Source organism: Sebastes fasciatus, chromosome 2, assembly GCF_043250625.1.
Source record: "Sebastes fasciatus isolate fSebFas1 chromosome 2, fSebFas1.pri, whole genome shotgun sequence".
NCBI classification, from domain to species: Eukaryota; Metazoa; Chordata; class Actinopteri; order Perciformes; family Sebastidae; genus Sebastes; species Sebastes fasciatus.
Genome location: NC_133796.1, coordinates 15,175,503 through 15,188,256, shown reverse-complemented (window position 1 = coordinate 15,188,256; position 12,754 = coordinate 15,175,503). Strand labels below are relative to the sequence as shown.

The following is a 12,754-nucleotide window of genomic DNA, read 5'->3' as shown; positions in this document are numbered from 1 at the left end:
CTGCTTCTTTTGTTTCCAGTTAAAGCTAAATGTTGTCTCGGTACACCTGAGATGGATTTTAGTTCACACCTGGCAAATCCAATGGTGTGTCAAATACCCGTTTATGATCAGATGTAGCTTTACCTCTTCGCACATTGTATCTGCGGAAAACTGCTGCTAAACCAAAAAATTGATTTCTGCACTGTGCCACAGAGAAAGGGATTGTATGGCTATTTGTATACTGAATAAAAAGTACACAAAATGAAGAAGAAAAGCTTGGACAAAAAAGGTGAAACAGAGAGCAGCTAAGAGAGAAAGACAGGGTGAAATATACACATAGGAAGGGGTGGCGTGACACAGAGAGAGGGAGAGAGGGAGAGCATGGTGACTAGCCTCAGGTAAGGACCGAGTTTGGGAGTTTTGTCATGCAATACACATACAGCATTTACTAGGTGATTGCCCAGTGTAGTTGAGGATGCCTTTGTGTTCACACAACACTGGAATGTAAACAAATGTGGACCGACAATGCTGATGTGACACAAGAGATCTGAGTGTTTTTCAAACTGCCACCTCTACGGTTACGGTTGGGTTAGGTTTATGTAATAAATGCTTTTTGGTGAAGGTCAGGGGAAGACCGTGGTCATGGTTCAGTGAACTCAATGTTTACTGGTGGTAGTAGATGGGATGCTCAGCCTGCTGACTTCCACCACTGCGCATGACAGACAACAGTTTTTATTTGCTTGGCCTCAAGAGTTCCCTTGGCAGTAAACAAAGGTCGTTGTAGGTGTGTGAACAAACCACCAATGCTATTTTTATGGTTGGTCCAGACTGAAGTATTGAAATCACTTTTAATCGCATGATTGTCGATAGTTAATCGCAAATTAATCGCACGTTTTTTATCTGTTCAAAATGTATCATAAAGGGAGATTTGTCAAGTATTTAATACTCTTCATCAACATGGGAGTGGGCAAATATGATTTCTTTATGAAATATATGTATATATTAATAATTGGAAAATAATTAACACCACAAAACAATGACAAATATTGTCCAGAAACCCTCACAGGTACTGCATTTAGCATAAGAAATTATGTTCAAATCATAACTTGGCAAACTGAAGTCCAACAGGCAACAACAGCTGTCAGTGTGTCAGTGTGCTGACTTGACTATGACTTGCCCCAAACTGCATGTGATTATCATAAAGTGGGCATGTCTGTAAAGGGGAGACTCGTGGGTACCCAAAGAACCCATTTTCATTCACATATCTTGAGGTCAGAGGTCAAGGGACCCCTTTGAAAATGTACATGCCAGTTTTTCCTCGCCCAAATTTAGCATAGGTTTGGAGCGTTATTTAACCTCCTTCACAACAAGCTAGTATGACATGGTTGGTACCAATGGATTTCATAGGTTTTCTAGTTTCATATGACACCAGTATCTTCTGAGCCCACTGCAACCTAAACATCACAAATGGTGTTATTGCTTTAAAGAAATTAGTGGCGTTAAAATAAATTTGCATCAACGCGTTATTATCGCGTTAATTTTGGCAGCTCTAATATATATATATATGTAGTGTATTGAATCTCTTTTGTATGTAATGTTGATGTGTGTTTGTGTTTATTTTCATGAAACAACGGTTGCTCCCATGATGTTCTATGCTGCCTAGATATTTCCTCATCTCCTCTGTTTCTTGTCCTTCTTCTTCGTGCCGTTGTCTCATCTGCAGGAAAGAAGAGTTAGTTTACCAACCACAGCAGCTGTAGAATAGTTTTCTTCTTATTGGTCTTTCTCTCATGTTTTTTTTTTCCTATCTCATCCAACTTGATTGGTTTCCTTTCTTTTCAAACATCTCTTGCTTCCTCACTCCCTCTCTAGCGCCATCCCCATCCATCTCTCCTCCAGGGGATCCCATGGAAATGTTTAATTGTTCTGAAATGTCTACAGTGAGCCAGACTAAATGACTCAGCAGCCTTGTCTGCTGACGTGAAAGTCTAATCCATTTTAGCTTCAGTTTGTTTGCAGTCATGCGAGGGCTTTCTTTCTTTTGAAGGGAGCTGGACACATTCACAGGCTCGGTTTCTATTTCCTTATTCTTTGATAGCTCAAGGCTGTACATAATTGAGTCTGTTAAGGTGTCAGATTAAAAGCAACCATTGCTCTCCAGGTCTTTTTTATGCTTATTAAGATATTTGCATATTTCTGTTAGTGTGTGTGTGAACTATATTTGTGCTTGTGAGTTTTTTGGCGGGGAAAGCAGTTTAAAGTAAAATTGAGGTGCTGTTTGTTTTTGTCCAGAGCACATGCAACACATTTTCTATATTATAAACTGACAATCTGACGTTGCTGTGCTGCCCTACAATTTAACATGCTCTCTAATCAGTCCACAGGTTGTCCTATGTGCGAGACTCCATAATTATTGCAAAACAAGGTTTATCTGTCAAGAATTGTGACTTCTGTGTATATACATCTATATGCTAAAATGTGCTTCTCGTGTTTTTTTTATCTGCTTTACAGAGCATGACAAGCACCGCCTATGCAAAAGTACTGAATACATGAATCTTCACTTCAAAGTCAAATGGTTCCACAATGAGTATGTTCGTGACCTGCCGGCCTTCAAGGACGTTCCTCCTGAGTATTCTCTGTAAGTGTCCTCTCATTTTCACACACGTGTACTGTACATGCAGAGAAACATACAAACATGCATGCACATTACTGTGCGGACAATGCACAAGTATGCAGATACACTGTTAAGTGAAATTAGAATGTGATTACTGTATGTGTAAAAGAAAATGAACGGGTTGCTTGTAACATCAAAGTTAAAACAAACAGGGCTACGGGAAACTAAGGAAAAGATTGACTGACTCAGAGTTGAGAGAAATGTAAATATCAAATTGTTCAATGGATTTACGATGAAATTGTATTCTCTTTTGAACAAATTAAGATAAGTACAGATGATTTTCTTTGCTTCAACCGATAGTCAACATTACACATTTCAGTGTTTATTTATGCTCAAAGCAAAGTTTTGTAGCCTGAGGAATAATTTGTCCTGACCAAAACTGTATTTTAATAACTTCATAATTAATTATAAAGTCATTTTGAAAACAATTTTAATCATATTCCAGTACCACAGAAACCATAAGGAGGATTATTATGTAATGGTCAACGATGTGATACATATAAGACTGTCAATCATGGTAGATTACATCAGTATCTGGTTAAGACTGAATCTGTAAAACCGTCATGTAATCTGTGCTGTCAGTTTATTCCAACAAACCTTTAAACATGCTGGTCATAAAAGGTTTTGGATGAAGAGACAAATTCATAGCCTAGAAGCATGTTTTTGTTCTTCTTTTCCCGTAACCCTGGTTTCTACTGTGCATGCATAATCATGTGCAGCAAAGCAGCGGGGATAGCTGCAATGTAAACACGTGTAACGCAAGCAAGGAACGCAATGCCCTCTCCCATCCCGCCACTCCATCAGAGTAATGACTCCCCCTCCCCCTCCACAACACTGTCACTCAAACACCGTCTCCAGCTGGATGGATTCTTCCAGAGACACACACACTTTCACACACTCAGTCTTTCTCTTTCGTCTGCCCGTCTCTCTCCGCTCTTTCTCTGTCGCCACGCCCACCTTATTTATTGGCTCTCCCATCCTGTAGCAGATGTCCTTAGCCAGAGTACAAAGCCGTTTTGGGGCGGACATCCGTTGCTCTGAGGACAAGCTCGGGCACCATATTAAACGAGGAAATGGCAAAGTGAAACAGACAGAACGGCATTATTATTCCACTAACAAATGTACTTCCTTACCCGATTCATCTGCCCCGGCTTGTCCTGTCCTCTGCTGTCCTCTGTCTGAGCCTCGCAGTCTAATCTGTCCACAAACTGAAACCTGATATCAATGCCTTCATGGATTGCAGCCTTGGCCAAAACCACACTGAAATCTGCTAGGTCTTTTCAGGATACCCATTTGAGTGTAACACAATCAATTTGTATTGATCTCCCTTAAATACAGTGGTTGCCTATAATTTAAAATAACTAAAAAGCCTCTGAATTCTTCTAATACACTAAACCCAAACTCGTCTGGTGATCCTGAAAGATGAGATGAACCAAATGCTAAAAAAAAACTTTGATGATTTGACCCTTCAATTATACAAAGTGTTTCTTTTTTAGGTGGTTCGAGCCGTTCGTCATTCAGTGGCTTGATGAAAACGAGGATGTTGCCATGGATTTCGTCAATGGAGCGCTGGAAAGGGACAAGAAAGATGGAGTGAGTAAAGCATTGAATTATTTCTTAATATGTAGCTTTATATTAAACCAACCAAGCCACTTAAGACTGCTCTCTTATTCGCAAGGACAGCCTGCTTAGACTAAATTTACCTCTTGTGAAGGAGGATTGTCGGGGGATAAAGGAAATTTCACGCAGTCAAAAACACTCCTCCTGACAGTGAGACATCACAAGACAGGAATATGAATGAAATTTCAATTAAATATTCATAAAAACAGGAAGCAAAACATGATTTTTAGAGCAGTAAAAGGCATACGATGAGAGGAAATGTTCATAAGCTTCACAAAACAAGTTTTGCACAGAAATTATTAGATATACACCTATCTCCCGATTCGATGCTATAACGATACTTGGGTGCCGATTCGATATGTGTTGTGATTTTTAAGTATTGCAATTCGATATTATGATTTATTGCGATTCGTTAACTTTTTCAACACTATACCATGGGAAAGAGTTTAATCATACACCTCAGAGGACTTTTACTTTGAAAAATATCTAAATTAATACATTAAAATGTTTGATTTTCAGCATGTATGTAGTCAGAGATGTCCTGAAATCAAATATATCAGTCATTGTCAGGCATTATTTATAATTTTTTTTCCAGCAACCCAAAAATCAAAGAGTGAAGACATTTCCCTCACAAATTAGTGGTATTTTATTTTTAATTTATAAGGGACATGTAATGTTTTATATTTCCTGTGAATATAATCCAATCAGTCTTATTTCCATATATGTATTTTGTATATAAAGTTCCCTTTGTTAACACCTTATTTTGAAAACCGGACATAGTCACATGTGTATGCTTCTGCTAACTTCATCAAGTCCGTCGCTACCGTTAGCTCTGTTCTCTTTATACATCCATGGTCAGCTCCGTTTGACTGTATTTAACATAAATGTCAGTATATGGGTGCTCTACAGTTGTAGCGTCAGCAGATTTGATCACGGAGATGCGCCCGGCACTTGGCTTGACCGCACATTACCGCAATATGATGTTTCCTGTCCATGACAGAGTTAGCATGCAGCTGCGGTTTGTTTTGGTTGACGGATACAAAACGGATTTGATGTCACGTTACTCAAACTACAACAATAAAAGCGGTAACTTCCTTCTACCTCCGCATTGACTCAAATGAAGCAAATATATTGATTCTGGCGTTAAAAAATCGATTTAAAAATCGTAAAATTGCGATACATAGGTGAACCGATTTCTTTTCCCACCCCTACTAACTATAGCAATATATTGATGCATCTTCCAGCTAAACGCATACAAGCATCGCATAGCACTATACATTTGGGATTTACGGGTGGGATTTGTGTAACCCAGGATGTCCACCGAACAAAATCAGAAGTTAAAACCATGATTCATCTTTACTTTAACATATAAAACATATGATTGAATATGACTTTTATCTCAATCATGAATAAATGCAGAAATTCATAAGCGTTTAAGACATAACTCTCTAGAGTTTCGGAGAGTTTAAGTGTTAAATGTTATTAGTGCACCTCAGCTGTTACTGAGCATTCACACATAAAGGGGGTTAACAGTACACCTGCTAGTTAGTAATTGGCAGTAAGTGGTCTAGATTGCTCTGTGAGTGATGTAGTTATAAAATAATTGGTACATTAATGGAACGTTTCTCTTCACAGTGCCTAAATAATGTCTTACTATTCTGTGTTTCTTTCTCTCTTTTCCATCTCTCTCTCTCTCTCCACCCTCATGCCCTTCTCTCCCCCTCTCTATCCTGCTACAGTTCCAGCAAACCTCGGAGCACGCCCTCTTCTCCTGTTCGGTGGTGGATGTGTTCACTCAACTAAACCAGAGTTTTGAGATCATCAAGAAGCTGGAGTGTCCAAACCCGCAGGCTCTGGCTCACTTCATGTGCCGTTTTGCAAAGGTCAGGCTCTTTGGAAAGCCCCCCCAGTAAATCCAGAATACTGTGGGGAGTAATAACTCAGTTAAAGAGTTTGCTATTGAGCTAAGGAGACACTGAGTATTTAGTTTGATATTATTACATTTCTTTAGTGAGCTCCAGAAATTCAATAATAGAACAGCAAGCAAACAAACTGTAATTATAAAATTGTCTCTCTCCATCCCTACAGACTATCAACAAAGTTCTTCTGCAATATGCTGCAATCATATCGAAGGACTTTCCTTTGTATTTGAGCAAGGAGAACGTGGTAAGTTCACATTCAAAATCTGTAAATGTTAATAGCCAAGGTTGCATTGAGTGGTCGAAATGCAAATATGGTTATTCAGATGATTGTGTTTCCATGAGGACTGTCTCTAACAGCGGTTTGTGGGGAGAGAGTTAGCAGGCCAGTCTGTTCTACGCTAAGCCCTGCCCTGCCTTTTGTAATGCACTTAACAAAGTGTCTCTATTAACAAAGATGCAATTATTCATTTCACAGCTAATAGTTGGGGAAAAGTCTTTGGTATTTTCCGGGCTCTCTGTCCATTGTTTAATGTGATGGATAACTAAATGCAGAGCCTTCTGAGTGGCCTAATTATCCTCTCTGGTCTTTGAAGTTGAAGTGAGATATAACACACAGGGTGCTAGCGGAGCAGGCAGATGTTTCTTCACAGTGTTGACAGGCTCGTTACAATCGTCCCAGAGAAAACATGAAATGTCCCTCGTCGAGACAGGGCTGAACAGACAGATGATGGAAATAAGAGGCAGATGGAGTTGTACAGCAGCAGGATTACATCAAATTAAACCTAATCTCTAATTTATCAGACTGTCGCGTATATAGTACATGACTCACATCAGAGCCATCTTTACCAAGAACGTACTGTGTGTCTGTCTTTGCTGCCAACAAACTGAACAACACATTAAAAGAGAGCATTATTATTGGTAAAGATGAGGATCAGTACAGTGGTTCCCAACTTTTGTGGCATGTGACCCCTTAAAACAAATGAGTTGTTAAAAGTTTGCTCTTGTTTTAGTTTGCTTTAAGGATTTTCAAAAGCCTTAAGGGGTAAAAGCATACAGTATTTTACTTTAAAAAAAACCACAAATTAGACATTGGGCGAGAGCAGTGGTGGAAAGTAACTAAGTACATTTACTCAAGTACTGTACTTAAGTGCAATTTTGAGGTACTTGGGTTACTTTGTACTTTAATTTATTTCCATATTATGCTACTTTATACTTCTACTCTAAAACATCTCAAAGGGAAATGTTGTACTTTCTACTCCACTACATTTATTTGAAAGCTTAAGTTTCCTGTTACTTTTAAGATGAAGATTTTACACAATATATGATATAACAACACATTGTTAATGACTAAACCTGTGGTTTCCAACCTTTTTGGCTTCTGACATCTTACAAAAAGCAGTGTGTAGACTGGGTTACATTTAAGATGGCCATGAGGTGTTACTGTACCAGCTCCACCAAATATAGATTTTTCCTCTTAACTTCTCACAAGGTTTTAATAATCTAATGACGTCATATATAATAACATATCAGTCAAAGGGATCAAACCAGTGCTCTTCTTCTTTAACTACATTGTGCTGCTAATTCTTATGTACTTTTACTTAAATAGGGTTTTTCATGCAGGACTTTTACTTGTAATGAAGTATTTTTACATTTCTGTATTGGTACTTTTACTTGAGTAAGTGATCTGAATACTTCTGCCACCACTGAGTGAGAGGCATTCACGCCCACATTCACAGCTACCCGCAATTTTGAGTCGCCAGTTAACCTAACCTGCAGGACTTTCTCACTGTGAGGCGACTCTCGTGCTTCCCCAAAAGTCACAATAAAACATTTTTTTGTAAATTTCCATAATCATCTTGCGAAGCCTCAGATTTATCTTGAGACCCCTTCGGGCATTCCCAGGATTGGAAAAACGTATCTACATTAGATCTGCTTCTGCAAACATTTTGCTGATATGAATACATGTCTTGATATTGATCATATTTTGCAGACAAACTTGTTATCTATCACACCATTCAAACAGCGCTACCCAACCGAAAATTGTAAATCAATAAATACACCACTGTGAAATAGCTGTCTTTTTTTTCCTCTCTTTGCAGTCCTGAGTGATGTCACAGCAGCCTCTGGCATTTAACTGATAGATTATAATATATCCAGTGTGAGTGTTCGTGGACAGAACCCTCTATTCTATATTTTTCTCTCAAGCTAGAAATATGTAGCTGAGGGATTGCTTTTATTCAGATTAGAATATCTTTATTCTCCCATACAAATATGCACATACATCTAGTGGAGAGCGAGCCATTATGTGCTGCCACAGAGACGCTATTGGCCGCTTTGTGGATTGAAAGACACCAATCATCCTTCTCCTGCGGCGCGCAGAATTATCATTTTAGTACCATCAAATCCAACTATCATAGTTTGTGGATGTTGTTTGTATGTTTTTGTATGTACATAATCTGTGACTGACTGAAAACGCTGAAGAATTACTCCGAGCCTCCATCATAAAAAGCAGTGTGATTAATGTCTGTCATCTGTTAAACATGCTGTGCAACTGAGAATCGATAATGTGTGACATACTCACTGCAGACAATCCTCTCCCTGTTGTATTATGTATTGCATTTCCCCGCTGACTTTCGATGGCACGCCGAAAACCTAGCATCTTTGTATAGATGAAGTGTCAGGAAATCAAAACTGATGGATTTTACTTTTTTTATGTCTTGCAATTATATGGGCTAGACTCAAGCTTACAACCTGTTACAGCACAATGAATGTAGTTTTTTATAGGATGTCAACACCATTAAATATATAGTTGATGTTCTTCTGACACCTTATATTGTACACTGTACTATACAAAACAATCTAGCTTTATTAATTCTTGTACCTTTACAGCCCTGCATCATCCTCAACAACATTCAGCAGCTCCGTGTCCAACTAGAGAAGATGTTTGAGTCCATGGGCGGCAAACAGGTCTGTGCCTACCTAAGTGTATCTCTGCTGTGTCTGTGTCACGTTTTGAGGCAATTCACTTTCATATAAATTGCGATTTTCCATCCTAAATTAAAAGATTTTCTTTTTTAAAGGCATATAATTTATGAATTATTACAATGTAGTACTGCAGTGATCTGCATTCTTCCACTGGAAGGTCAAACCACAAGGTTGGCTAAAGAACAGCATCCCCGGAGCTTCGGAGGATTCAATGTCTTGGTAAAGGACACTTCAGCAAGGTTGATGCCAGTTAATACAAAGGCTTAAACCTCCATCCTCAGATCTGCTCTCTGCTGTGAAATAAATGCAGTGTCATGATCATGTAAATGGTCATTTCAGATGACATTTATACGAAGTGAAAGTGAGTTGACCCCAGCAGTGATGTGCTGTAATCCTTCCCCTCAGTTCTGTACTTAACCATCCAATAGACTAATCTGACATGTGGTTCAGTTTGCTACTATCACCTTTCTACCTCTACTACTTTTCCTCAGTAACTTCCTTTGTTCCCCATCACTGTTTCCCTACCGCTAACCCCCCTTTGTGTATAACATGTGTGGCCTTTTTTTGTAAATATTGAGTTAAAACCCTGTAAATCTCTTTGTTTGTTGAAACACCGTTGAGTATTTTCCCTGAGAAGAAGCAGCCACGGCTTCTTATGACTTACACGCATGTTTCTCTCCTCCAGTATCTAACGCCTGTCTTGCCTTGCGTTTTGTCTCCCGTCGTTGTGTCTTCTGTTTCCCCCCCGTTTCCTTTCTGTGCTCTCTCTCTCTGTCTCCAGGAGGAGGGGGTTGTGTCCTTCTGTAAGGTGTGTGCAATAGGACTCGTTCAACACCCCTTCCCACCATTTACCGAATGATACGAAAAAAAGCACGCCCCCTCCCCCCCTGTGCCTCCCCGCCACCCCTCACGCTCCTACGCTTCTCACCCCCCACTCCCCAAAACCCCTCCAGCAGCATGTGCCACAGAGCATACGGAATCTGAATTACCCATCACCCCTCTGGACAGGCTGCTCAAACTCACCATCCCCAGCGCTCTTGGGGATAGTGGCTCAACCCACCCGATCCCATCTTTATTTTTAGCTTGCTTTTTTTTACGCCCCCGTCTGCCACTTCTCTGTCCATGGCTAATTTAGAAGTGCGATATTTATTTAAGTCCGTTGTTGCCCCTTTTTTTTTTCCACGACGCAAAAAAGTGGCGTCGGAGGCTCGCCAAGTTGCTGGCTGTGGTTTTGATCATCTCTATCCATTCCCCAGGCTGCAGCCACAAAATGCTTCTGACAGGATTTTTCAGACCGTGTTTAATGAGCTTCTCAAACACTTACAAATCTCTCCAGCTGTGCCCTCGGCTGATGTGCCGCCACCTCACCACATTTAGCAGTTCTAGACCTGGATCACTCACAGCCCGTTATTGTCTGAAGAATAATGACACCAGATGTCTTAGCATCCCTTCAAAAGTAAAATGATGGATATTCATTGTTAACGGACAATCCGGTGTATCTTAAAGAACATTTCCAGCTAACACTTCATTTCATGGTAATTAGGTAATAATCAGCAAGTAGCCAATTTGAAATTTCTTTGGAATTAATGCCTGATTACCCCAATATTTATCTCAAAATAACAATAATTATATTCCGCTAATTCCCCAATAGCTGGTAATTTATTTCATACATTCCCAGGGAAAGAATAAAAAGTTAATTGATATGCTTTATTTCCATATCTGCTGATAAATAGATAATAATTAGCAAATAACTTATTTGAAATTTCTTAAAAAGCTCCCTGAATCATGACATTAGCTACCAGGTTACATTTGTGTAGACAATAAGTCACACAATGGTGAGATTTGTGCCCGATCAGAAGTGTGATGAAGAGCAGCGCACAGCCGCTTCTCAACCCTAAACGCCCTATTTTAACGATTATATGCTATTTTAGCGTATAATTATTAAAAACTGTTTATAATAACGTAATTTTCGATAAATTGAGGTAAATATTGGAAAAATTTGTAAGTAATTTCAAAGAAATTTCAAGTTTGTTATTTGCTAATTATCACCTAATTACCATGACATTTTTGTGAACCTGTAAAATGAAGTGTTACCGATTTCTCTTCCTAATTATACAGCTGAGGTGTATTTCAGGTGAAAGTTTTCCATTAGTTTCCTCTCTGCACAGTAGCCTATTCATTACACACAATAGTTCCCTATCAGCAATTAACTCCCAGAGAGCCAATGTAATTACCAAGAGCTGTTATCATAGCATTACCAATAACAGAGATTAGCAATAATCTCTTACAGTGCCCACATTTATGGAATCATCATGGACTGATCTCCCTAGATTGGTATCAGGCTTTATTTTGGGCGTCGGCCCGTTTGCTTAAATGCTTTTCTCACTTTAGAGATGGTGGCTTATTAAACCTTTATTTACTTGGCACTGCTGAGGACAAACTGTGTTTCGGAATAACAGCCCTGGCAGCGAGTAGATATTGTTTTGTCGAAACAGGCGAAGGGAAGCAAAGCTGGGCCGCTGTTGATAGGCTGTCAGCCAGGGGAGAGTGTGTGCACTCTGGAGGACTCTGGACGTCAGTCAGCGTTGAGTGAAACTAGTGGAGCCAGGTGCTCTATACCAGTGGTCTCAACCTTTTTCGTGTCAAGGACCCCTACATTGATACACATTAGGTTACACATTTGCTTCAGGGACCTCCATCTGAAAAGATTTTGGTTGTTAGATATGATTAAAACCATAATTCTATAGTTGTCAGCAACAGTTGAGGGCATAACAGTGGAGGTTGAATTGGTTTCTGACAATGCAAATGGAGAGTGAAAGACATTAGACACCGGATCTATTATTCATAGCACCCAATATACATGAATATAGATAACATTCATACATTTTATTCTCAACATTATATCCCATTTTTAAGTTAATCCAAGAACCTTCATTAACCTCAGTACAAAACTGCCTCATTTAGCAAGTGAAATGGAGGCCTTTCAGACAGGATTGCAGTCTTTAGGTAGATATTTGACCGGAGTATCAGAAACCACACAGTCAGAAAGGATTTTTCTCCTCTCAGGAGGTGACAGGTGCCTTGGTTTATCTAACAGCGGGGTGAATTTCCTGTAGCAGCTTTCCCATTAAGACACCGTGTTCATGGGAAAAAAACGGAGAATCTCAATTTCAGAGACTGCCAGGCTGCAGATTAGAGCCCAGTCTCAAACCTTCCCCAGGCCAAGATGGACTGATATAAGACCAAGGCCAACAGTATTTTTCTGCTATCATTTGAAAAGATGGAAAAGATGTTATCCGTTTACTCAAAGAGTAAAATAACAACTCCGACTACTGTGGTCAATTTTCTCTGTGACAGGAAAATCTTGCACGCTGCGGTCATTTCCATTGAGGTGACAGCAGTACGAAAGTGTGCACACGTGAACACAGACATATAAATCTGTCCCGTTTGTGCTGCAGATCGAGGCGTGTCTGCAGAATAACAATGTCTATAAAAGGTTTAGTTTACACATTCGCTTCCCAGCTGAGCCATCTGCCTTTATAACGTGCGAGATGAACGGCTCCGTGGCTTTATA

General features: G+C 39.6%; 2 protein-coding genes across 3 annotated transcripts in view; both read left to right on the top strand.

Moving 5' to 3' along the window:
* insyn1 (inhibitory synaptic factor 1) overlaps nt 1-12,754 on the top strand; it is a 625,574-nt gene that overhangs the window by 250,125 nt on the left and 362,695 nt on the right. The gene's annotated exons all lie outside the window — the stretch shown is intronic.
* Nucleotides 1-12,754, top strand: part of unc13c (unc-13 homolog C (C. elegans)) — a 133,400-nt gene that overhangs the window by 98,077 nt on the left and 22,569 nt on the right. The window contains exons 19-24 of one of the 2 annotated variants that reach the window (XM_074611026.1): nt 2,491-2,617; nt 4,150-4,246; nt 6,013-6,156; nt 6,362-6,439; nt 9,085-9,162; nt 9,962-9,988. In XM_074611026.1, the coding sequence (XP_074467127.1) occupies nt 2,491-2,617; nt 4,150-4,246; nt 6,013-6,156; nt 6,362-6,439; nt 9,085-9,162; nt 9,962-9,988 (551 nt within the window). The remainder of the gene's footprint in view (nt 1-2,490; nt 2,618-4,149; nt 4,247-6,012; nt 6,157-6,361; nt 6,440-9,084; nt 9,163-9,961; nt 9,989-12,754) is intronic. The other variant, XM_074611033.1, reaches the window with a different exon arrangement.